The sequence below is a fragment of the Sorex fumeus genome, unplaced genomic scaffold (assembly GCF_029834395.1).
Source record: "Sorex fumeus unplaced genomic scaffold, SorFum_2.1 ptg000009l, whole genome shotgun sequence".
NCBI lineage: Eukaryota > Metazoa > Chordata > Mammalia > Eulipotyphla > Soricidae > Sorex > Sorex fumeus.
The window spans coordinates 31,722,449-31,747,945 of NW_026606066.1; the positions used below are offsets into that span (position 1 = coordinate 31,722,449).

Genomic DNA, 25,497 nt, shown 5'->3' on the forward strand with positions numbered 1-25,497 from the left:
ATACTTCTGGCAAAGAAAGACTTTACTCTTACCTAGTACAGTCAGCATGCCAGAAGTCCTTGCAGTCCTTACTTCACAGGAATATTCTGCTTCATCATCCAGTAGACATTTGTTGATGACAAGGATACGCACTGCCCCCTTAGATATGATGTCATATTTTTTGCCCTTCTTAATTTCAGCACCATCTTTAAACCACTGAACCTATTTTTGAGAAAAAGAAATACTTTGATTAATTCTTTTGTTCTTTCACATGTGTGTCCTTAAGAAGTATGATTCCAAGTTTTTTTTTTAAAGAAACCAACAAGACAATACTATGAAGAAAAAAAAAACCATGTTGGATACAAATACAACTATACTAAAAGTTGCCCAAACAAATTCTTCAGTTATTGTTAACTGAACTTCTATACTAGTAGCAGTTATTAAAATGAGAGCACATTTATTTAAAAGGCTTACAAAGGAAGACTTTACTATCATGCAGACAAACTTCTTTGTTTCATAGATATGTAAATTGAGACTGGAAGCTGAATGGCCTACCGATAGTGGCAACCATTTCTGTCTCTTAATTGAGATAAAAATTTGCTGATGGTTTTAAGTAAGGAAACATATTTCATTTTTGCTTGTTTTTTGGGGAGAGAGGAGGTCACACCCAGTGGTGCTCTGGGCTTACTTCTGGCTCTGTGCTCAAGGATCACTTCTGGGGGTGTTGGGTGAGCATATACAGTGCTGGGGATTGAACCCGGGTCAGCAAAGTGCAAGGCAAGTATCTTACCCACTCTATTCTCACTCCAAAAACCAGAAATTTCATATGCTTCCAGTTTATATCCAGGTATTCTAATTAAGGGGTTTTTCAAGTAACAGTAATTGAATATTAAAAGAGAATCAAGTTTGTATTTCATGTAAAGGTAACAATATTTAAAAGTAAAGTCATGGATTGATAATCCTCATTTTTTTCCTTTTTAGCTAGATCAAAAGTAAACATAAAGTTATCTGACATATAAGGTAGTCACCACATAGCTACAGACCTTAGCATTTTCTCTGGAAATTTCACACTCAAACCGAGCCACTTCCTTTTCTTTAACTTGAAGATCAGTGAGCGGTCTTAAGAATTCCACATGAGGAGCTGTAAGAAAAGGTAATCAGAATTCAAAATGAGATTTCTAATCATCTTTTCTAATATTACTATGGAGATAGTAATAAAAATTAATCTGGGACATTCCAATTAACAATAACTTTCTAAAAATAACATTGAAATTCATTTGGAGCTACCACTCATGTATAATATTTCACTTTTTACATATCTGCAATTTTCATAAAATTATGTGGTATACTGTATATATATCCAACTGATTATATCTATGCTTTATTTCTTTCTCTGGAAAATTCAGTTCTTCTGAATGCCATCTTAAGGAAAAGATTTTATTGATACTGTTCCAGAGCTAGGAAATATAATTTTATTTAAGGCAGTTTTATAGTCTTTGAGAAATTCTCAGAGTTTAATAAAAATGCAACATGGAGCATTATGTCCATGTTGCCTATGGTATAGAACCATAATTCTGTAGTTGAAATCATATATACGTGATATTTTCAAAAATCAGTTTCAATTATGTTGTATTTGTAACATTTGTCCATGCACCAAAGCAATGTTTCTTAACAAGAGATAATTATTAAAAACGTCTGCTTCATATATCTCCATAAATCAGTATATATAAGACTGGCAAGCTGCACCCTGCCCTTCCTTCTCTCAGGGCTCCTTGTGAGTCCTTTCCAAGATGACCTTCCTTGATCACTGAGATTCTGGAACATAAGTGCTGACAAATAAACTTGAAGATATGCTCATTGCTACTAATCTTTAGGAAGTTGAGAGAAAGTAGATGACACACGGAAGAAAGATCCAAGAAGCAAATCTGTTGCAAGCTAAAGCAGAACAACCACAGAGTGGAAAGAATAAAACAGTATAAGATACATGGAAACATAATCCAAGCCACTAATTTGGAACTATTGACATATAGGAAGTAACTACATCCAACAACAAATATTGCACATAAATATACACTGAACAATGTTATGAGCAGACAAACAAATGAATGGAAAAACAAGGCAGCAGGTGACGTTTCGAAAGAAATTATATTTTTCACCAGAGGAAGAAGTGATACTAAAAATATTAGAGCCCTCCACCTTTTCATGATTACAAGACTTTAGACTTAGTTTCATCTTTATAATCTTTTCTCTCAGACAGAGCATTATGTAAACAGGCTTTATCAAATTTAGCTCTTATTAAACTGAAATTCCATGCTCATTTTCTAGTTGTCCACGCCTAACACTTAATTTTCCTTTCAAATGCAAATTCCTTTCATTTTCTTTCCCAAAGACAGTTCCCTTCTTGTCTTTCTCATTCAATCTGTCCTCATCCCTATCAGGATATCCCTATAGTAGGCTTACCCCTTGTTGACAAAGAGTATACTGACTCAATACATTGAGAAGCCATAGGAAAAGTGACTGATTAATTCTAATTAGACACAGCAGAAGGATCTTTCCTTCTTTCTTTCTTTCTCTTTCTTTCTTTCTTTCTTTCTTTCTTTCTTTCTTTCTTTCTTTCTTTCTCTCTCTCTCTTTCTTTCTCTCTCTAGCACATAAAGAATCAAGTTATATCAATATCAACATTATAAGTTGCCAAGAAAAGCAGTTATGCCAAGAAGAGCATGCAAAAGGACCTTTATTTTTTAATTTTCAAAGAGTTGCAAGTGAAAAGTCCAGTGTAAGAGTACTTACGCACGACATTCAGGTTACAGGATGTTTTAAAATCCTTAGCATCACAAGTGTATGTTTTAATATCCTCTGGGGTACAGCCGTGGATAATAAGTTTCCTGACCCTGCCATCAGCAATAATTTCATACTTCTTGTTTTTGAGGATTTCTGTTCCATTTTTGAACCATTTCACCTTAGCATTTTCTCTGGACACTTCACACTCCAATACTGCTGTGGCTTCCTCTTCGACCGTCTGGTCCTCAAGAGGTTTAGTGAATTCAACTGGGGGTTCTGAAAGAATCATACTAATTAGCCAGGGTATTTCTCCTTTCCTTCAGAAAGAGTTTCAGCAGCTTCTCAAATTTCCTCTGGGATCTCCAGGGCTTTTTTCTGTATTTCAAGTTTCATTTGTAAGTTTTTATTTCACTTGAGTGCTTTCCTCTAATAATGATGTTTCATCATTATTTGTATATACAGGGGAAATGAATAAAAATTATGGAAATAATAGCTAACTTTTGGTTGATAAAGTAAGAAATAATTACATAGATAATAGTTCTCCCAGGTGCTGATTAAATACAATAAAGACAGAAGGGATATAGAAAGGAGAATCTACTTGAGTTAATTTTGACTTAAAAATGGCATATGAAAATTTTTGTTAAGATAAAATGTGAAATTAGATTTTGGGTATAATAGATTCAAGTGATTTATAACACTCACAAAAAGAATTAAGACTTGACATAATTTATGAAACAGCATTATACATTTTTTTAAAAAGCCTCTTAATTACCTTTCACAATTAGTTTAGCTTGAGTTTTGAAATCTTTTGCTGTTAATTGGACTTCTCCAGCATCTTCTAACTTTACGTCTCTCAGAGTAAGTGTGTGGACTTTTCCTTCTGAACGTGTAACCACCTAGTTTTGTGCAAAAAAATGTATATATATAATTAAAGACTATATAAAATAGCAATTCATCCTATACAGTTATATTTAATTTAGTTTGGTGAACAAGTATCTAAAAGCTTTTTAAATTGTTTTATAATTTTATACCTTTAGCATATATGAATTTGAAAGTGATTTAAACCAATAGATTGAATTTTTAAAGAAAATTTTATGCTTTCATAATCAAAATTGCATAAATATTAAGTGTCTTTTTTATAGTGATATGCCTTGGGAAATTTCTGTTTATAATTGTGGTCTTTTATACATACTAACATACATATGAAAAAAATACAGACTCTATTCTAGTATCGGACTTATGTATATATGCACATATATATGTATTATATAAAGTAAGAGCTAAATGTATTTTATGTATTATATAAAGTAAGAGCTAAATCAGGAAAGGAGAAGTTGCACATAGCAAACTGAAAATAAATAAACTTTCCATTCTAAATGGAAGGCGTTTACTATGCAACAATAAGGTATAACTCATTGTTCCCATTTATTATAACCATGACAATTATTTTGTAATCCAATTAAAATGTAATTAAAGTAATTTGTAAAATTTCTTTGTTTAAAAAATGTTATTGAGGACTCTTTCACATTGTTTGCATTTCAGCAATGGGAATATGAATGCCAAGCCAAACCATCTAGACAGTAATGAGAAGACAACTAGAATTCTAACTCTATTATCTAGAATTTTATGATATGCTGTGTCTTGTCATAGAGATTTATTGTTCACTGCTCATATTTTTGTTTGTTTGTTTTACTTTGTTTTGTTTATTAACCAGTGAAACTATTATGCTTGTATAAGAAACTATTATGCTTGTATAAGAAACTATTATGCTTGTATAAAGAATTAGGTAAAGGTTGCACATAAAATTTTTTTCCTTGTTGAGAGTTGAGCATTGGCACTAATATAACTAATAACAAAAGATTCTCCAAAACATAGTAAGATAAACAAGATATGCTCTCGGAACACAGTTACTTATTCAAGGACATGGTGCTCAGATGGATAAAAATTATTTTTGTAATGATGTCTTTATGTAAATAAAAATTTTAGACTGTGCCTTATGGTTATTATGATTCTAACCTACTCACAGATATACATTATCTATTAATACCTTGTTGTATCATATAAATTTTGTGAGGGGAGTCTATAATATTATGTCCCCAAGCACATAACTCAGTATACAGTGGTTCTCCATAAATAACATATCAATGTAGCTTGACTACATTAAAAAAATAAAACTGACAGATACTTTATAAAATTAAGTATATAATATGGATTTGAAGACTTTGTGGTGAACTTTGGAAGGATAGTGCTAAATATTATCTATTAAAAGCAATGTTAGGGGCTGGAGCGATTGCACAGTGGGTAGGGTGTTTGCCTTGCACATGGCTGACCTGGGTTCAATTCCCAGCATCCCATATGGTCCCCTGAGCACTGCCAGGAGTAATTCCTGAGTGCATGAGCCAGGAGTAACCCCTGTGCATCGCTGGGTGTGACCCAAAAAATGTTAAAATGAAAGTATACTATACTATAATTGGTATTATGACTGATCAAGCTGCAAAAGTTTATATAAAAATATTATCAAAGAAAATTTAAGACTCAGTTTTGCTAACACTGATGGCTAAAAGGAAAAAACACTACTTATTTCTCAAATGTTCTCTTCTGATTTTCTATTCTACTGTACTGCGTAAGTTTTGTTGGTTATATTTTTGAGAGACCAAACATTTTGCAAAGAGAAGATAAAATGCCTGAATTAATCTGATAATAAGTTTGATCTGACAGACTTAATTTAAACAAAAACTTCAAACTGAAACAAAGTGACTTTCTCACTTCACAGTTTATATTTGAGTTCTTTTTAAAAAAAGATATATTCACATAATGTAAGAAAGCTCCAAAATAGGCTTAAAATAGTTTGGATGGCCAGAATATAGAATTAAAATTCCTGTGCCTAGATGATAAAAGGAAACTTAAAAATGTATAGTAAAGTAAATCTTTCTAACCCAGAAAAACACTTAGTAGCAATAAAATTTTTTTAGAAAAATTAGAATTTTAGGAAACAATATTTTAAATGAAAATAGTACAGTTTTTACACTAAAACTAATGAAGCTAATAAAATAGTCTTAATTTGACTAAAATATGTTAGTGTAAAAAGTATATTTTTTGTCTTTAAGCAGTATTTCTTTGTTGAAGTCATAAATGTACAAATATAGAAAGAATATTGAAAAGTCTTTCAGTTCACTGCCTTCATACATAAAAGCAATTAAATCATAATTAGAAGAATAAATGCATTTTTTAGAACAGCAAATTTGAATGTAAAAGTACCCTGATTACTGAGTTCAATATTTAGAAAATTTCCCTGGCAGGAGAGTTTTTCACTGTGTAGCTTAACTTTCATACTGCAATTTGAACTTATCACTGCTTTCTCTATACTCATTAAAGAAGGAAGCCAATCAACCATTATAATTTACATAATAAACAGGAAATTATAGCCAACTTATGACCATTACTCAATTACCCTTCAATCAATTTTGTACATTACTAGTTTTTATTTTTTTCAGGACTGTTATTCAAAGGCATTTGCCTTCTAATACTACGATGTATTAGCCCTTCGTTAAATTGGATATCTTTTTTAATTATATTTTTGAAAGTCTTCAGTTAGATTTGTACTGATGCCTTGACACAACACTCAATATAATTTCTGAAGTAGTGAAAAGAAAATGACAGAGAACAAAGGACTATCCTGTGCCTTACTTTGAACCCATGTTTGACATTTTAGATACATTTTTTATTTCAATAATTCAAGTCAACAGTAAGTCATCAAAATAATCACTCACTTATCATAAAATATATACAGTTAAATTATATAGCTACATTTGATCCCCAAATAATTGTCTCAGATCTTACTTATTGGTAAAATCTTGGGCATAGAAAGGGCTTATAGTGGAAGATCATTATTTCCTAAAAATTCTTCAAGTCTATCTGTTCTTAAATGTGTGTAACTACAGAACCCTTATTTTCTGTCTGAACCATCAGTTGCACTTTAAATAGAAGCCACTTGTGTGCCAGAATCTACATGGCTCAAAGCACTTGAGAGCTAAAAATAACTTTGGAGAAATGCTGGAAGAGCAAAACTACCCAGAAGTTATCTCAACTACTTGATCTACTGCCTGAAATGGAATTTCAGTCCTCCCCTTTTAATCCCCTTCTATGCAGAACACTAGATAGCATGAAGAGGATTCATCATAAAACTTAGAGTCCACCTCTGTTTCAGCACATCCAATAAGTACTGTTGATCCTCCCTGTCTGCAAGTGAAGCAAACTCTTACTGAGTGCTAAGGAGTCTTTACTTGTTCTTCAAAAAGCAAAAACTTAACTGTACTTTCAGTTCAGAATTATCATTTCAATTAAGATTATCTTACTAACATAAATTAAAACTGAAAAATCTTTGTAATATCACCAGGAAGTGGAAATGAGTGGGCCAGGGAGGGAGAAAGGAGTAAAGAGGACATAAGGTAGAACAAAGAATAAGGAACATTTCAGGGGAGATACCAAGAACTAAAAGCATGAGAAAAAGGAACAGAAAGATCAGGCAAAAAGAGGCCTGCTTCTTACCTTATCTCCGGGCTCTAGTTTACTCCCTTTCAGATACCATTCCACTGGAATGTCCTCATAAGAGAGTTCACAGTCGAAGGTGGCTGTTTCCCCTGCTGTCACCGTCACATCCTTCAGAGGCCTCAGAAGACCAATTACCCGCGCTTTACGAGAAGGAAACAGCTTTGGATTACTCATTTTGTAATTCCAAAAGAACAAATGGAGATTTAGTTATCAAGCTCCATGTTTGCTTTATTCAAGAAGGAAAGTGCCAGAGGACTGGCCGGTATCTAACTCCCATGGCCCTGTGCTGAGAAGGGGAGAGCTGGCGGCTGGAGAGCAGATATTTGTAGGGGCCCTTTCGTTCTGATGCTCAAGGTCAGAGAGAAATTTCCGCTGCATCTGTCCTTCTGCCAGGCGTCAAGTTGCTCTTGCTACATAAGGTATGTGACTTCTAAAATAACCAAGACTCTGATTGGGAGAGGACAAGAGCCCCTCAATCGCATAGCCTGTCCATATCAATCAAACACTTTGCACCTTCCAAAAATGTTATGCCCCCGCCTTCGTGCTTGTTTCTAAAATGCTCACACAGCAGTTTTCCTTTATAGTGCTGCAGTTGTACAGTCACTTAAGGGATGTGGTCTCTAAAGATTTTGAGTTGGGTTTTCATCGTGTATTTCTACTCTGAGTAAAAAAAAAATCAGGAGAATCTAATTTAATTTTATTTTGCTCAGAAGGCAAGACTCATGGCATTTGTAAAACTTCAGAATTTGAACCACTGTATAATAAAACGTCAAAGCAGTAAATATAAGAAATCCAGCAGTTGGTTGGAGATATAGTGTAGAGGTTAAGATGGTTGCTTTATATGAGGGCAACCCGTTTTATTTATCCCCAGCACTGCATCTGGTCCCCTGAACATCTCTAGGACTGATCTCTGAGCACAGACCATGGACACTGCTAGATGTAGCCCAACGTCATCCATCCCACTGCAAAACAGAAGAAAAGCTAGTTTCTGTGCTTTATGTTTTCTAGAAAATAATTTCAGTCATATGAATTTCTGCAAAACTATATATGAAATTTTCAACAGAAACACAGAATACTTACGTTTTACTCTGAGGTGGGCACTCGTTTTAACATTGGCAGCTTGAAAATCCACCCCACCTGTCTGGTCCAGACGGCAATTGTGCAAAATAAGGAAATGTATTTTGCCTTCTTCCTTGATCTCACAATCCTGTACAAAAAGGAAAAATGTTCCCAAGAAATCATTTTCTTTGATAATTTTTCAAAATAATAATTAAAGAAAGTATTAAAATCCACTTGAAATATAGACCGAACATGATTGCCACTCAATGCCTCTTTTGCAAACCACAGCACCCAAAAGGAGAGAGAGAACAAAAGGGAATGCCCTGCCACAAAGGTAGGGTGGGATGGGGGAGATGTGGGGTGGGAGGGATACTTGGTGGTGGAGAATGGGCACTGGTGGAGGGATGGGTACTCAATCATTGTATAACTGAAACCCAAGCACAAAAATTTGTAAGTCTGCAACTTACAAAAATTTGTAAGTCTGCAAAAAATTAGTGTTTCACTAATAAAATCTTTTTAAAAAATCCATTTGAGGTGATTTATAATTTTAAGCTCTTGTATGTATGTGTGACTGTGTGTAAAAAATAAAGGTTACAAGTAGTATCATGACAGTGATGTTTATTTTAGCTGCATCTCCATGAAACAACTAATATATCTGAGAATACCTAGTTTTGTACCCTCCATATTGAATCAAAATAATTTGAGTATGACAGTCTGAGCTCATTTGCAGACCCTAATGTCTCTCGTTGGCTGATAGAGAACCTGATACCATGTTTTAATTGCCCTGCATGCACTCTGACTTTTTGCCTGTCCTTTTCTATCTCACACAGCTCATCTAGGTGTTGACAAGCTCAGAAATAGCCTTACAGGTGTTTGGAGCAGGGCCTCTCCCTTGAGTTTCCAGTTGGCATGGATATCCTCTTCAGAGATTTCAGTTTCAAAGCGAGCTGTCTCCGTCTCTGTCACTTCCACACTATACAGGGGTCGCACCAGTTTAATTTCCCGATCTAAACAAGTGAAGGGTTGGCAAATGTCATTAGCCTCCAGCCGAAATAACCCCAGCAGCTTCATTGTGAAATTCATGGAAATTTCCTTACCCTCAATGTCAAGCTTTCCTGAGGTCTTATCAGTTCCACAGTCACAAGTATAATCGCCAATATCTGATTTTAAGGCTTTCTTTAGAATTAGCATCCGCTTCTTGCCATCTGCCTTAATAACAACATTTTTAGATGGCTTTATTTCCTTTCCGTCCTTAAACCATTTTACTGGGGCATCAGCTTTGCTAATTTCACACTGTAGAATCACTTCATCTTTTTCTACGCCAGTGTAATCTTGGAGTTTGCCTGTAAAATATGGATCTCCCTCTGCAAGTAAAGTAGAATAAAAAATTTTATTAGACCTTATGGGAACAAAAGATTTGAAAAGTTTAGGAAGCAACTCACAAAATTCTGGTATATTTCAAATTATACCAAACTTTTACTCATTTAATAAATTATTTTCAGTAGTTCTCTAAATGTTAGAAAGGGAATCAATGCCTGCGATTTATCAAGTTTAGTCAATCTATATTATATCTGAGGTATTTTATTAACTATAGTTTGAAAAATACTAAAATTTAGCTTCAAATGAAATTACATATTACTTTATACTTTAGTTATATTTCTAGTTCTTACCAAATCTATTATTTCTAGTTTATATTTAAGGTCTCTGATTGACATTATTAGTTTTCCTACATTAATGAGATTTTCAACAGTTTCTAAATATATTAGGCTGCTTATATATTCTGATTCATATTAAGGGAACAAGAAAACCATGATATTTATTAAAATGTCAGTTCTGTCTTCTCTATTACTAGAAACTTGAAAAACATTTAAAAAATGATTTTAATTAATTAATTTTGCTGCACCAGAGATCAAATAAAAGGCCTCACATCTGCAAGGCAAATGTTCTACTGTTAAGCTATACCATAGCCCTAAAACAATTCTTAAAAGGTGAGGAGATAGGAATATATTCTATTTTTACATGCAATTATATTCATATGTTAAACATGCATGGACTCAATAATTAGTTAAGAGCCTGAATTCTGCCTTAATTGTGAGCCCAAGTCCTCATTAGTTTCAAGTCCTCATATTTTTTGATAAAAATATTTCAGAAATAAGCCTGATAAGAAATGTGTTATTTTAAGCTTCTGTGATGTAACAATTAGAAGGATATTTTATATATCTTCCACAAATTTTTGCTGAATCTAATGCAATAAAATTGGATGAAGAAAAGCACTTACCAAGGACTGTGAGTTTAGCTTCTGAGCTTATTCCCATAGCTTCTACTTTAATTTGAGAGGTGTCATCTATAGAGAGGTCTTTGAATGTGATTGAATGAGTTTTTCCTTCATCATGCATTGAGACCCTCTTGCTGGTGTGTAGGCGCTGGTCATTTTTAAACCAGCTAACAGGGATGTTATCATGGGACAGCTCCACTGTGAATACTGCACTTTCTCTCTCTTTAGCTGTTACATCCTTGAGTGGGGTGAGGAATTTGAGGCGGATTCCTATATAAAAAAAGAAAGATTAAAAAAGAAAGATCAGTAACTCCAGAGTTTTAAGGCAAAAGTGTAAAAGTAAATGCAAAATAATAATAATAATATTTTAGAGGTGGCCTGATTAAATATTGACCTTCGATGATCAGTTTGCCACTTGTGTGCTTATCTTCAGCTTCAAAAATGTATTTTGCTTCATCTTCAAAAGCAGCTGATTTGATCACCATCGCATGCTTAGTGCCATCCTTTATAAGTTCAAATTTGTCATCACTGGCCATTTCCTGAGTTCCTTTCAGCCAACGGAATGTTTTGGGCTCCCTGGATACCTCACACTCAAATCTTGCCTCATCTTTCTCAAAGACTTTAACATCACTGAGAGGTGTAATGAAGATAAGTGGCAATTCTGAAAGGAGAGGATGACGTGATTAAAGTTAGAACATGCTGCCACTTTTAACTCTGATCAATTCAGGATCTCATGAGAAAGTTTTAAACAAAGATAGTAATTTTTAAAACGGTTGGCTGTCAGGCAGAGCATACCTTTCACTTTCAGCTTGGCTGCAGATTTAGCATTGGCAGCCTGGAAGGAGACCTCTCCTGTCATATCTAGCTGGCAGTTGTAAAGGACCAGAATATGCTTCTTGCCATCTTCAATTATTTCACAGTCCTAGTCAGAGTAAGTTTGAGAAAGAATGAGAAAGAATGAGAAAAGAATAAGTTATCAGTAGTGCCATGGCAAATCAAAATCGTTCAGAGATTTCAAACCAGAAGCACCTTTCTTTTCCACCTTAAACAATCAAGCAAGCTCCTCCCACCCCCACACTTGTGAGCAGAAAATCCTTACTGGTGATGCAGTTAGAGGCTCTCCTTTTAATTTCCACTCGCCATGAACATCTGGTTCAGAAAGTTCAATTTCAAAACGAGCTGTTTCACCAACAAACAATTCGACGCCATAGAGAGGTTTTTCCACTTTTATTAGTCGAGCTGAAATTAGGTAATTACAAAGTTTTGTGAGGACAAATTGAAGAGAGTCCAGGGAGAAAGGACAGGGTTAAGGTGCCTGCTTTGTATGCAGCCATTTCCAGTTCCATCCCTGACACTATATTTGATCCCAATACCTCCAGGATTCAACCCTGAGAACAGAGCCAGGAGTGAACTGAGCATTACCCTGTGTCGCCAACCAGCGTGGCCGACAAACCCCCTATTCTGAGTAAAACAGTCGAAGAAATAAACTGTCGTTTCAGATAGGGTTTGTTGAGGATTTCTGAGCACTTACCCTCAACAGTAACATTTGCATTTGTCTTGTCCGTGCCACAGTCACACACATATTCGCCTTTGTCTGTAAAGTCAGCCTTCTTGATTTTTAAGATGCGGCGCAGGCCGTCAGTCTTGACAGAATGTTTGGGTGAAGGAACAATCTCCTCCCCATCTTTGAACCATTTCACTGGTACGTCTTTGCTAACTTCACATTTCAGAATAATCTCATCCTTCTCCACTCCAGTTTTGTCATGTAATTTCACAGTGAAGTAAGGATCCGATTCTGTCAAAGATTTTCAGTAGATAAGCAGAGAATGTGAAAATTAAAGTTTATTCGTTTTAGGCTGCAAAATAAGGTTGCAAAATATTTAACTGCTGTCCCCTCCCACCTTCCATATCTGACCCTGTAGCCATGGCTGGCTGCATTTACCTAAGACTTTGAGATGTGCTGTGGAACTCAGTTCCTTAACTTGAACTTTTATCTGAGATATATCATCCAGTGTTACTTCTCTCATTTCCAATTTGTGAGTCTTTCCCTCAGATGAGATAAGTACTGTTCTGCTCGTGTGGAGTTTGGTATCATTTTTGAACCAGATCACATGCATTTTTTCATGAGAAAGTTCACAAACAAAAGTTGCTGTTTCACCTTCTTTCACTGTTTGATCCTCAAGAGGTGATATGAATTTTAATCTAATACCTGTAATTAGAGATGCATAATATGCTCAGAAACACAATTTCCCTTGCACAGTTTTCCACATTTAGCTGCCTTGGTAAAATGGATCCATATCACAGAGCATTTATTAATTGATCAGTTAAAATGGGACTATTAACTATGAAAAAAATCAAGGGGGTTATTTTGATGGCAATAAAAGTTTATTTTGGTGTAACTAAAGTCTTGGTGTTAACTGCCACATATAGGTCATTGATTAAAAGTTGGACTCTTTAAAAAAAATAAAGATTATTGGTTTATCATTGGTTTGCCAAAAAATTATTGGTTTATCACTGTTTTGCAATATTACAGAATTTTAGGGATTTAGCTTTACATTTCTCTGTGTGTAATACACACCACTCACATCTTGGGGCTCTAACTTTAATAACATCACAGTTTGTGTATGTAGATGTTATACTTGACTCTTTTTAGTTCTTACCTGTAACAAATAATTGTGCTGAGGTCTTCTTGCCCTCCACCTCAGCAGTGTAGACTCCTTCATCATCAAAGCGAGAATCATTGATAACAAGAATATGTTTCTTTCCATCAGCAATGATATCAAACTTATCAGATGCCTTTATTATATCAGGTCCTTTAGACCATATAACATTTGCCTCTCGAGTAAGAACACATTCAAATCTAGCCTGTCGCTTTTCTGGAACAGTGACGTCCTTCAGGGGCACAGCAAAGTCAAGTTCGATTTCTGAAAATCAAACATTCAGGAATAAGATTTCTCAGAATGCAGAGAGGTGAAGGGATGTCAAACCCACTCTGTGAGTTCTAAAAGCCCGTACCTTTCACAGTCAGGATGGCAGTTGTAACTGCATTAAAGGCCTGGTAAAGGACTTCCCCAGCTTGGTCCAGTTTGACTTTGTGCAAAGTCAAGAAACGTTTTCCACCCTCTGCTTTGATCTCACAAGTCTGAAAAACAGTAGATATTGTTAGCATTTGAATGACATAAATTCCCTAAAGGGGAAATGCTCCAAGTACGAATTTCCGTAGAGTTTTTAAGATTAAGTTACTAATGAAAGTAAGTACAAATGTTTGGTAATAAAATTTTTAAAAATTGTACAAAAATAATGCACCAAATGTCCTTGCCTTTTTGAGACTTTAGCTGCCTGAAGTAATTCCATTATTGTTGTAACAAATAATATGTAAAATATAGTTGAAGTTACTTTTTATCATGAACAACATAAAATGGGAAATTACTCACAGGTGAGGGCCTTAGAAGTTCTCCCTTCAGTTTCCATTCTCCAGGAACGTCTTCTTCTGAGATTTCTGCATCAAAGCTTGCACTTTCTTTCTCATAAATGGTAACATCTTCTATTGGCTTAAGTAATTCGACATCACGATCTGTATTGGTCAGGGATAAAATACCATAATGATTTCAATAATCTAACAATGCTATTTTAATCGTTTTTTGGGGGCATATTATTTTGCTTCATGGACATATAACTCATTATTTTAGAACAAAAGGTAATATTTTATACCTCCAAGTGTTAGTTTGGCAGGGTATCTTTTCCCTTCAACTTCTATTGCATACTCATCAATATCTTCTGGCCTACAATTCTTAATTTTGAGGTATAGATGATTTCCATCTTTCAGTATCTCAGTCTTATCATTTGGTTCCAGGGGGATTTCATCATATCCTTTGAACCATTTAATATTTGGAGTATCCCTTGCTATATCACAGGTGAAAACAGCTGTACCCTTGGGCTTCACATGCTGATCTCGGAGGGGTTTCACCAGCCATTCTCTAATGACTTCTGTATAAAAATGATATTAGAAAAAATAATTATGATATGAACAAGTTATGTCAACACTTCCTTACTAAATTTCAACAATAGAAGATAATTCTCAATCCTGGACATAAACTACTATTGTATACGTTAGCATTTACATTGACATTTTACTAATGTATGAGACTGCTGATTTTCTATAATTATTACTGGGAAGTGAAATTCTCTCTTCCATTTTCTTGGAATTATAATCAACAGAACAACAACTCTCAGCATAGTACCGACCTACTACTTTGACACAGGATGAGCATTCCAGGTTGTTAGCGTTTTCCACAGTAACAGTGTATGTTCCAGCATCGAAGTCATCTGCGTCATTAATGGTGAGGGCCCGCATCAAGCCAATGACACCTGGCACAATTCTGCCAGGCTTTTCCAACACAATCTTTCCATCCTTTCTCCAGACTACATCTCGCTCTTTATTTAACTCACAGCTCAAGTACAATGGCTGCCCTTTGACCACTGTGACTTCTTCTTCAAGTGTTTTTACAAAACGCACAGGCAGTTCTGTGGAGAATTTCAGTATGAAAACTCTCATAAGAATTTCCAATATCTACAATATTTTCAATGAAATAAAACTGGAAAAAATTTTGTCTAAAATTACAATAAAAGTTGCTGAAGTTCATTGTGCTAATGTTTAATAGAGACTGATTCACAAGACAGAAAATTACCTTCTACAATGAGTTTAGCTGTGGATGTCTTTTCTTTATTTCCCAAACGTAAAACACAGGTGTATTCACCAGCATCAGAAAGTTGAACATCAATGATATGCAGTTTTCTGTCTTTACCATCTGCAATGAATCTGTGCTTTGGGCTTTCACGGATATTGCCTCCATCTTTCATCCATGTTGTAATTGCAGTGGAGGGAGAGACTAAACATTCAAAGATGGCAGAAGAGCCAACTGACTCAGCTTCAGTTAGGACAATATCTTTGATTTCTTTTACAAACTTCAGTGGCACAGCCTTTAGCTGGTAGGTGAATGGAGCTTCGTCCGGAGGTTTCTCCCCGCCACTTCCAGGTCTTAACTTTTTCCTTTCAGCTTCTACCGGGGAAGGAGTCTTTTTGGCTACACCTGATTCAAAAGAAGACAAAAAGTTTCTTTTGCATTTATATGAAGCTCAGAAAGTGCATATTTGGCTCCCTGCTGAGTAAGATTAATGATAAAACAATGAGAGGACCAGAGAACTCTTTAGTTTAGTCAGCAGAAACAAGGGGAAAAGTCAGCTGACATACTACCTTTTATCACACGGGAAAATGTTTTTCTCATGATATTTTAATAAATGATTTTAAGGAATAAATCCATAATAATCTTTATTTGCCCAAGTTCAAATCCAAGTATAAAATGTCTAGATCAATGTCTAATCATTTTGTCATGTAGATATATCAAACAGATAAAGAATAAAACCCTGAAAGTAAATAGTCCATTTTGCTAAACTAAAATTGGTAAATATAAAACCCACATGAGTAATATTAAAGATATATTATTTGAGATATCAGAAGACATATTAGTTTTAGTAGACCCAGGAACCATGGAGATTATTTTAAGTTTTGATTTTTTCCCTTGGGCTGCTCTAAAATTTTTTTCTCTTTGGACTATAGTTTTCAAGGTGATAACACATTTACAGGAAAATAAGTCTTACCTTTGATGGGACCTTTTGGCTTGGCAGCTTCCTCTTTGGGTGCTTTGGCTTCTGAAATGAAAAGAGCATTCTGCCTTTATTTATTTATTTATTTATTTATTTAATTTTATTTAAAAAATTTTTGGATCACACCTGCCACTGAACAGGGGTTACTACTACTGGTTCTGCACTCAGGAATTACTCCTGGTGGTGCTCGGGGGACCATATGGGATGCTGGGAATCGAACCTGGGTTGGCCGTGGGCAAGGCAATGCCCTACCCACTGTACTATTGCTCCAGCCCCAGCATTCTGCCTTTAAACATTTTCAGACTTATTCCTGCTTAGCAGTAAACCACATAGGGTTAGTTATGCTTTTTATTATAAATATGTATATATATAGATAAAATTGCTTTATTTGTATAACTTCTATGGAGAATATTTTGAATTTTTTACTGTTTTCTCAATACATATTCTTTGAATAAAATGAGAAATGATTTCACAGGCACATAAGGAAATTTTAAGTCCCCTGATATTCCTATAAACATGTCCTCGGACAATGTATTTTCCTCTTTCATTTTCATCAGCTTTGAACATACTTACTACTTAATATCAAAAGTATTACAAGAAATAGGAGTGTACATTCTAAGTAAAAGCATGATGAATCTATTCTGTGAGATATTGGGGTTTGAGTTCTGGTAGCCCCCAGAGCATAACCACTGAACACAGTGGAGTAGGGTTCCAAGACAAAACAAAACAAAATGAAAAGATCAGTGGAAGAAAATGTAATCAAAGACTCTTCATGAATCCCCACAGCGGAAAAGATATCTATATTTCAATACAAAGAATGCTTGCCTTTATGAAGCCAGCAAAACAAATAAGCAAAAAGAAATGGATTGAAGAAATACCTGCTTTCTTTCCAACTACAGGCACCTTCACTGGGGCAGCCACGGGAGCTGGCGCTGGCTCCACAGGAGGTGGTTTAATTGTTTTTACTTCTGTAGAGAGAAGTCCATTGCATCAATACATCCACTTGCCTGTCCTTACTGAAATCTCACTTGGTGACCAATTTGTCTTTTCTGAGGCAATTTCAAGGCAATTAAGTAGCTATTTCTTGAGACGAACATCTTAATTATAAGATAATCTATGTACAACAGTATGGTTTAACATAGTTAATATAGTTAGTATGATTCAACATATTTAACATAGTGAATAGGATATAATGAATAGAATAAAATTCTATTTATTTTTTATTTCATAATATAATTGAATATAACTGAATAGTATATAATTCTATTCATATTTAATATATTGAATAGAACCTAAAATTCTATTCTATTCTATATGTACTATATAATCCTATATTCCATGTTACATAGAGAATAGAATATAAATTTTATATTACTATATCTATTAATCTTGGGGCATTAGAAATCATTTCCAGTATTGTATACTGTCTTCTACTTTATCTTATAAGGTACATTTCATTTGTGTGATGCATGGGGGGTGGGGAAACGTGGTTCACACTGAGAATAGCTTGCTTACCTGGCTCAGGCTTTTGTTCTGGTTCAGGCGCAGGAAGAGGTATTGCTGGCTCAATTTCAGGCACTAAAACAATTCACAGTAATAAGAAAATCATTGCGATATCTTAAAAGGTTTTGAAGTCAAGCCAAAGTTAGAACACATGTTGGTTGATATTAGAATTTATACATATATAGTCACCAGATCAAGTATTTGATCTAGGTTTACTTTGCATTTTAAACAAAATAGTTGACAATGTAGTAGATATAGTAATTTACTTTACTGTATTATAGAAAAGTAGTTCTATTAATTCTAATGGTATTTCTCTTATTGTCCATAAAAACATTTACCCTAGTGTGTAAAAGTCATTAACTTAACAAATGAACAATTACTATATAATTGTACATAAGAATGAAATATTAAAGAAAATTAAGACAGATAAGAGTGCCAGATTAAGATCATATGACCAAATCATAATGCCAAGGTAAGAAAAGTTAAGTGGTGCATATGAGATACACGAAAAATTTGTTTAGAATTTTTAGAGAAAGTGCCAGTAAGTTTGTACCTTTTGCTGGTTCAGGAACTTTCCTTTCCACTTTTGTAACAGCAGGTGGAGGGGCTTCAACCTCTTCAACGGCTTTTGGTGATGGTTCTGGTAGTTTAAGAAAAAAAAAATTGTCTACAATTAGTTTAAGATTTGACATACTTAGATATCAACTGATTTGATATGAAGAGATCAAACTGCTTTTAAAGCGGTTTATAGAATCCCCATGTTCTATAATTTTCTATGCTCTCTTCTCCACTCTCAGAATTTATTTAGCTGTCCTTTATTTCATCCACTTCTTCCCCAACACTATCAACTTTAAATCATTTACATACTAGTTCCCAATAAATAAACTGATTAAGAATAGTTTATCATTACGAAAATCATGTAAAAACTTTAAACTTTTATAAAATGTTTGTTGACATCTTTCCAAAAAGCTACACCTGAGCGAACTTGGTTATCCCATATTAACTTCTACTAAAAGAACTTAAGTGGCAAAGTAATAATTTAATAATGAAGAGATGATAAATAGATGAATTATTTGATAATTTCTATAACGTGTTAAAACAGCAAGCAGAGTATGGAAAACAGACTAGATGACAGATGAAATATGAAGCTATATTTATAGTTACTATGTTTACAAGATAAACCTTTTGTTAAATGTCCATTTTGTTAAAAAATAATTTCACAAATCATTGCTCAGATTCCTACCTGTAGGTTTTTTAATTTTTTCTACTTTTTTAGGTTCAACTTTAGGCTCTTCTTCTTCTGGTCTTTTTCTTAGTACTTAAAAGACAAAAAAGGTTTATATGTAAACCAAAACAAGCCAATGAAGATGTCAAATAAGTTAAACAAATGAAAATAATGTGATGACAAATGAAAAAAAATAAAGCAAGAAAAAGGCAAAGCATGTGAGATGGTGCACTGGGGATGAAAATTTATACACACAAAGTTTAAAAAAGTTAAATGTTTTGGTGTTAATCTTAGCACATTGTTACTAGATTTCTCCATAGGTAGCTGTTCAAACACTAAATAAATAATGAATAACAACAAAGTCTAATAATAATTCAATGTTGCAATTTAATGAGAAATAATTAATAAGTAAAAAATTATTCAAGTGATGATATCTAAAGAAATATAGCCCATAAATCAGTTAATCTATGTAAAGTTTTAAAATGAGGTTCTTTATTTGATTAAATTATTTCTAATTCTTTAATATTTTATTAGTAGTAAAGAAATGTTCAGTTTTTAAAAATTGTTATTAGTTGTGGGGTTCCAATGTTACATTTTAGAATCAACTACTGAATTTAAGTTTATATGGTTTGGTGTAATTAAAAGTACTTAAAAAGTATAATGCATTTTACTACAAAATTTGGTTATAAAAATAACAGTTAACAGTGACTGTTATTAATTTTGAATAGCATCAATTTAGTTGCATATATTAATATTACAAATTTCAAAATACTTTGAATACTCACAAAATTTCTATTTTTTAAAAAAGATATGATTCTTGTTAAATTTCATAATTTTCAATAAATTGATAAACAAGCAAATGTATTTTTTTAAGAAGTTATAGAAAAGTTTTGCAAGCTTTCAAAGTTTTTTGGGTATATTTAAAAGTGATATAACAGTTGAAAAATACTATACCACTTTTGAGAACAATTTCTTCCTTTGGTTGAGGTTTAGGTTCAGGAAGTAATTTTCGAACTTTCTTTTCACCTTCAGGCACTTTTAAAAGAATATGATTTTAAATTTTGAAATTTGAATAGAAGTGAATTTATATAAAAAACAAACTTTAGCAAGAAAAAACTCTATTTGAAAACTAATTCATTATAATGCATCAATAATTTCTATTGTATATAAATATAAAAAATTAAAAACAATATACTTTAGGTTCTCCTTAAAAATTTCCTCTGAAAATATCTTCTATATAACCTTTTGATGAAATTCAACTGTATTAATCGAAAGCAAATACATTTATCTTAAATGAGCGTAGAAGACAGTGGTCTATACTGAGTTGGTAAATCTTTCACTCTAACACAGGGGTTTGGACAACAGTTTAGTCCACACCTGCAGTAGTAGATGAATCAAATCCTACTATTAATTATGTTAAAATGTATTGGTAGACGTAAGTGATATGATTCCAGGTACTCTATTGATGAGAGGAGAGTGTTAGCCTTTCTTACGGTCATTTTTATGAAATAACCTTAATTCAAATTTATACAGCTATAGAATCTGAAAGTTGATGATAAACTTATGTTTAATAGATAAGAAAATGTATTTTCATTTAGACTGAAGACCCAAAGAATTCTAAATTTCTTCCTTTTCTTTAGCAAATATTGTGCATAGTAATGTCATTAGTATATAGAATAGCATCTTATTATTATAACCACCGCATGGGTTTGAATTGGAAATAAATGAATTATTTCTGATTATTTTTATATTTATTTTGCTTTTTGGGTCACACCTGGCGATGCACAGGGGTTACTCCTGGCTCTGCACTCAGGAATCACTCCTGGCAGTGTTCACGGGACCATGTGGGATGCTGAGAATCGAACACGGGTAGGCCGCATGCAAAGCAAATGCCCTACCCTCTGTGATATCGCTCCAACCCCACTTTCTGATTATTTAACCACTGATTCAATTATAACATAATTAAAAACATGATTTCTCTCACATTTCTTAATATTTGTTCACCACCTTGAAATCCAAATTTCTTATGTATTTCTATAAAATTTCATTTTGCTGCTTTAAACAAGACAGCATTGTTAATTTTTTTTATAATGAAGACAACCTCATATAACTACAAAAACTTAACATACAAATGGCAAATATGCAAATGTTTCATTTTAAGTAAAGATTTCTTATCAAGTATTTTAGCAAAAATTCACAGATAAACATTTAATATTTTTGTTCATAATAAAACGTGCTGATATTCCATACTATTTTAAAATTACCAATATTCTTCACTTTTTGTTTCTTTCAGTTCTAGGGTTTAATCCTAAATCCATGTATGCAAAGTATGAGCCACACCTTTATTCCCTACCAACTTTCTTAATGGATAACTACTTCACTGGCTGAATCTGAAGAGAAGATCATGCAATAAATTTAAGGTGGTATGGCATAATACCCATTACTTTTAACAGACTTAGTAAAAACATATATCTGCATTTTACCCATAGTATTATTAACATGTATTATTGACATTTGAAGCTCAGATGCAGGAAACGCTAACGTAGTATTTTTAAGTCATTATAAGACATTTAAATGTCTTTGAATGGATTTATATTATCTTATTATTAGCTAGTAGAATTATTATTATCAGCTACTTGCTGGTAATATCCATAGTAACATTATTTTTATAATCTTCATTTTAGATCATTAGGAAAAAGTGTATTTAGATTAATGATTTTTTCCCTCTAAAACTGTAGCATGAATCAAAAACAGATTCAATTTTTAGAATTAGAAACGTTGATTTCTCTTTTGGGCCTAAAGGACTCTCTGGAGCTCTGATACACACAGCCTGAGGCCATTGTTTGATACCTATGACCTGCCAGGCACCAGAACAAGAGAGGTGTTGCTCTGATAATCCTTTGTACCAACAGACCTGAAAATCACTTATTCCTTGGGCCCTAGCATTGTGTTGCTTTCTTAAATGGAATATAACTACCTACTCTTTTTATTATAAATTTTAATTTTATTTTAGATGGATGATTTCTTTTATGATCCACATTTTTTTCTTTAGGGCATACTTTTAGATGAGAAAATATCCTTCAAAGAAAAATTAATTTTGAAAAATATCTTTCAGTGATAATGAAATTTCCCCAAAGAAAAGATAGGTGCACCTGAAAGAATGTCTAGGAGTCAGAGAGAAGAAACTGACAAGAAAGTCATGAGGAAAACTCTGTGCATCATCTTCACAATGTAGAAGGAAGATATGACATTTATCCTGCATATAATACTTCCTAAAATATTACTCTGTGCATCATCTTCACAATGTAGAAGGAAGATATGACATTTATCCTGCATATAATACTTCCTAAAATATTATCAGTTAGGTGACACATCAAAGATTTATCAGCTAATGAGTAAACTGTGATAGATTTAAGTTTTGAAAAAGGCAAAAAGACACAAATGAGACAAAAATAAACAATATCTAACCATCTCATAAATGAAGTTGATGGGAAACAATGAAAGCAACATGCATGTGCCAGAACCATGAAAGCTACTGAAATATAAGACACGAATGAAACAACTGAGTACTGAAAAAATAAAAAGCAAAAGAAAAGAACCCTGTAGATGGTAGAAAGAGCAGGAAGTCAGATAGAGGAAAACTGCATATGAATGCATTTTCCAGACTGAAATACCTTTCAAAGGTGTAAGCTCCACTTTTTCAGGAACTTCAGGTTTTTCTGGAACTTTCTTCTTTGAAACAGCTTTAAAGAATATGACTTACTTTCATTATTTGTATATTTAGGCAAATTTGAAGTTAATTACTAAATACTGACTCATAAATTAAAACCAAGCATTGCTTATAACTAAGAGCATCAATAACAGCCAAAGCCAAAGAACATCCAAGCCATACAAGAAGCATTCAGACCATGAAAACAGACTGCAAGTTTGCCAAAAGTTGAACAGTAAATTAAAGTCTGGCTAAGAGTAAAGGTAACTTTTAGTTTTATAGGAAGAAGAGCCTTTTTTTAAAAAAATATAGAACAAATCTCATGAATTTGCATGTCATCCCTAAGCCAGGACCATGCTAATTTTCTCTGTATCATTCCAATATTAATATATGTGCTGCCAGAGTGATAACAAAAAATTTCCTATGAGTATAAATTTCATATCAAGGGACAATATATCTAAGTGTGTGTCCTTGGGGAGTATTGATCAATAGATGCATAGTCTTCATGAAATTTCAACATTTTCCTCTCTGACTCAAAGTGTGGACATTCTCCCTAATCCATCAGAAGGATTAAAGAGGGACACGAGCCTCCAGAAGCAAAGTCTAACTCTAGAAGATTGTTGTTTGGTTACTATATAGATAGGCATGGAAAAAGTGCTCCTCCAAGATTACAGATAATTTTAATTAGGAGAAACTTATGATGCCACAAAGACAGTATTTTAAAAGATAAAAAGAGCAATATGCTTCTGCTGATATTCTTTCAAAAACTAAGTAGTGTTACGTCAATTCCAAGAACTATATAAATGCAAAAAGAATAAAAGGAAGTTTAGCAATGAGAAGAGATGCTGGATATCAGAAGTATTTATAGTCCCTTTTTGCTGGCTATGTTGAGCATCAACACAGAACACAACAGAGCTTTCATTAGGTCTTTTTTAAAAAAGCTGGAAGCAGCAACTTTGACATATGAACACATACCAGTCACTGGATGCATAAATATATTACTTGTAATATATCTTAAAGCATATAAATTCTTTAAGAACAGTTTTGACTTTTGTTATAACTTCCCTGCTGCAAAATTGAAAACACCTTGTAAAGATTTCTTACACATTCCACATGCTTAAGATCCCAAAGACAAGCAAGTAATCAGGCTTTGAAATTAAACAAACAAACAAACAAACAATCAAAAACATCTCTATATAAGAAAGTTAGCTGTAAAGCCTCTGCCTACAGAAATCCAGGATGAAATAAAAAATGCATTTTCTGCTTTGGGGGCAGCAGTCATGTTCTAACAAAGCACTGCAGGGCTCTAGGACAGCACAAAACTATGCCTTTATGCCATTCCCACAGCCAGATTATGTCTGAAATTACACACTTTTCCAAAATAGCAAATTTCTTGCAAATGCTGTTTCAGATAGACTGGGAAGAAGTTTGAAGCAAGTTAATAAAATTTTGGAAGTAGCATTTTGTACCTTTAAGTTGAAACATTTTCTCTTTTACATCTTCCTTAGGTGGAGCAGGAGGAGGAGCTGGGGGCTTTGGTTTGAGTTTTGGTTTCTCAATCACCTTCTTTTCAGGTTCAGGTTCTTAAAAAGAGTATTTTGGGAGTGTTAGTATATGCCCATGTTAATTACTATGTGGATATAGAGTATGCTGAATAATAATTTATATATATGTAAAAAGATTATATATTGTGTTAGCACCCAATATAAAACATAAAAAATCAACATAAAACATAAAAAAGAACATTGTTACAAAGATTATGTGAACTATAATAAGGACACCGATAAACACAACAAAGGAAGCACCCATATAAGTCACAGAGACATAAGATAAATAGGACAAATTACATAAATATTTAAGAATGATACGCACATTTACAACAAAAAACATATTACATATAGATGCAAAGAGACTATTATACATGTAAACAACATAAAACACACGTATTTCAAGATGAAGAATATGATAATGAAGATGTAAGTCCAATTACTGGATACCTTGTACTGGTATTTCTTCTGGTTCTGGTTCAGGTTCAGATTCTTCAGGCTCAACATATTTTTCAGATTCAAGGTCTTTAAAGAATGTTGACAATGGATATGAGATATCTTCACAAAGACTCAACAACGAAAATTTCACATTGGTGCAAAGATTATAAAAGCCATGAAACCAAAAATACATACACAATGCACACAAAATACTTATCTACAAAGAGAGAAGCCTTCTGTTTTCTTATACTTAAACTTTCTATTGACTATTTTATTTAATGTATGTTGATGGCATATAAAATAGCCTTTAAAATTTGGCATTGGTTATAGTGGAGAATCCAAACTAAATATTTCAGTTTTATTTTAGTAAATGGCACTCTGGAATCTATAATTACTACCAAGAATCAATACAAAAATTAAGGAGTTGGAGAAATTGTACAATGGCTAAGGAGATTGCTTTACACAGTTCGGGTTTGATCCCAGAACTGCATATGGTCTCCAAATCCAAGTCAGGAATGAATCCTGAACAGAAAAGCAGGAGTAAAGCCTGAGAACATTTGGGTGCAGCTCAAAAACAAAACAAAATAAATTAAAAAACAATTAATTAAATTTTAAAAATCTATTTCAGAAGTATAGCTATATTTTAAAATGAAGCAAGCATCTTTTGAAATGCGTTCACATTTACTGTCACCCTATTATAAATTTTTATTTCTAAAAAAAGTTTTCAAAAGATAAAAAACTACATATTGTTATATACCTTCATCAG

At 33.4% G+C, this 25,497-nt stretch overlaps 1 protein-coding gene and 1 non-coding gene across 2 annotated transcripts in view; both read right to left on the reverse strand.

Annotated features, from left to right (window-relative positions):
* The window catches only part of TTN (titin), a 291,603-nt gene that overhangs the window by 100,670 nt on the left and 165,436 nt on the right, over positions 1 to 25,497 (reverse strand). Inside the window, exons 167-194 of the mRNA XM_056110131.1 lie at positions 24,216 to 24,329; positions 22,712 to 22,780; positions 19,992 to 20,072; positions 19,056 to 19,130; positions 18,366 to 18,452; positions 17,825 to 17,887; positions 17,188 to 17,277; positions 16,304 to 16,354; positions 15,334 to 15,735; positions 14,891 to 15,169; positions 14,357 to 14,632; positions 14,080 to 14,219; positions 13,661 to 13,787; positions 13,306 to 13,569; positions 12,588 to 12,854; positions 12,177 to 12,440; positions 11,745 to 11,884; positions 11,441 to 11,567; positions 11,040 to 11,306; positions 10,649 to 10,915; positions 9,468 to 9,734; positions 9,238 to 9,377; positions 8,392 to 8,518; positions 7,309 to 7,451; positions 3,533 to 3,656; positions 2,770 to 3,036; positions 1,023 to 1,120; positions 33 to 201 (exon numbers count right to left, since the gene is read on the reverse strand). Of these exons, the coding sequence (XP_055966106.1) occupies positions 33 to 201; positions 1,023 to 1,120; positions 2,770 to 3,036; positions 3,533 to 3,656; positions 7,309 to 7,451; positions 8,392 to 8,518; positions 9,238 to 9,377; positions 9,468 to 9,734; positions 10,649 to 10,915; positions 11,040 to 11,306; positions 11,441 to 11,567; positions 11,745 to 11,884; positions 12,177 to 12,440; positions 12,588 to 12,854; positions 13,306 to 13,569; positions 13,661 to 13,787; positions 14,080 to 14,219; positions 14,357 to 14,632; positions 14,891 to 15,169; positions 15,334 to 15,735; positions 16,304 to 16,354; positions 17,188 to 17,277; positions 17,825 to 17,887; positions 18,366 to 18,452; positions 19,056 to 19,130; positions 19,992 to 20,072; positions 22,712 to 22,780; positions 24,216 to 24,329 (4,785 nt within the window). The remainder of the gene's footprint in view (positions 1 to 32; positions 202 to 1,022; positions 1,121 to 2,769; positions 3,037 to 3,532; positions 3,657 to 7,308; positions 7,452 to 8,391; positions 8,519 to 9,237; positions 9,378 to 9,467; positions 9,735 to 10,648; positions 10,916 to 11,039; positions 11,307 to 11,440; positions 11,568 to 11,744; positions 11,885 to 12,176; positions 12,441 to 12,587; positions 12,855 to 13,305; positions 13,570 to 13,660; positions 13,788 to 14,079; positions 14,220 to 14,356; positions 14,633 to 14,890; positions 15,170 to 15,333; positions 15,736 to 16,303; positions 16,355 to 17,187; positions 17,278 to 17,824; positions 17,888 to 18,365; positions 18,453 to 19,055; positions 19,131 to 19,991; positions 20,073 to 22,711; positions 22,781 to 24,215; positions 24,330 to 25,497) is intronic.
* On the reverse strand, positions 23,049 to 23,157 carry LOC130019818 (U6 spliceosomal RNA). Its single transcript, XR_008791891.1, has one exon. It is a non-coding gene; the product is annotated as a U6 spliceosomal RNA (small nuclear RNA).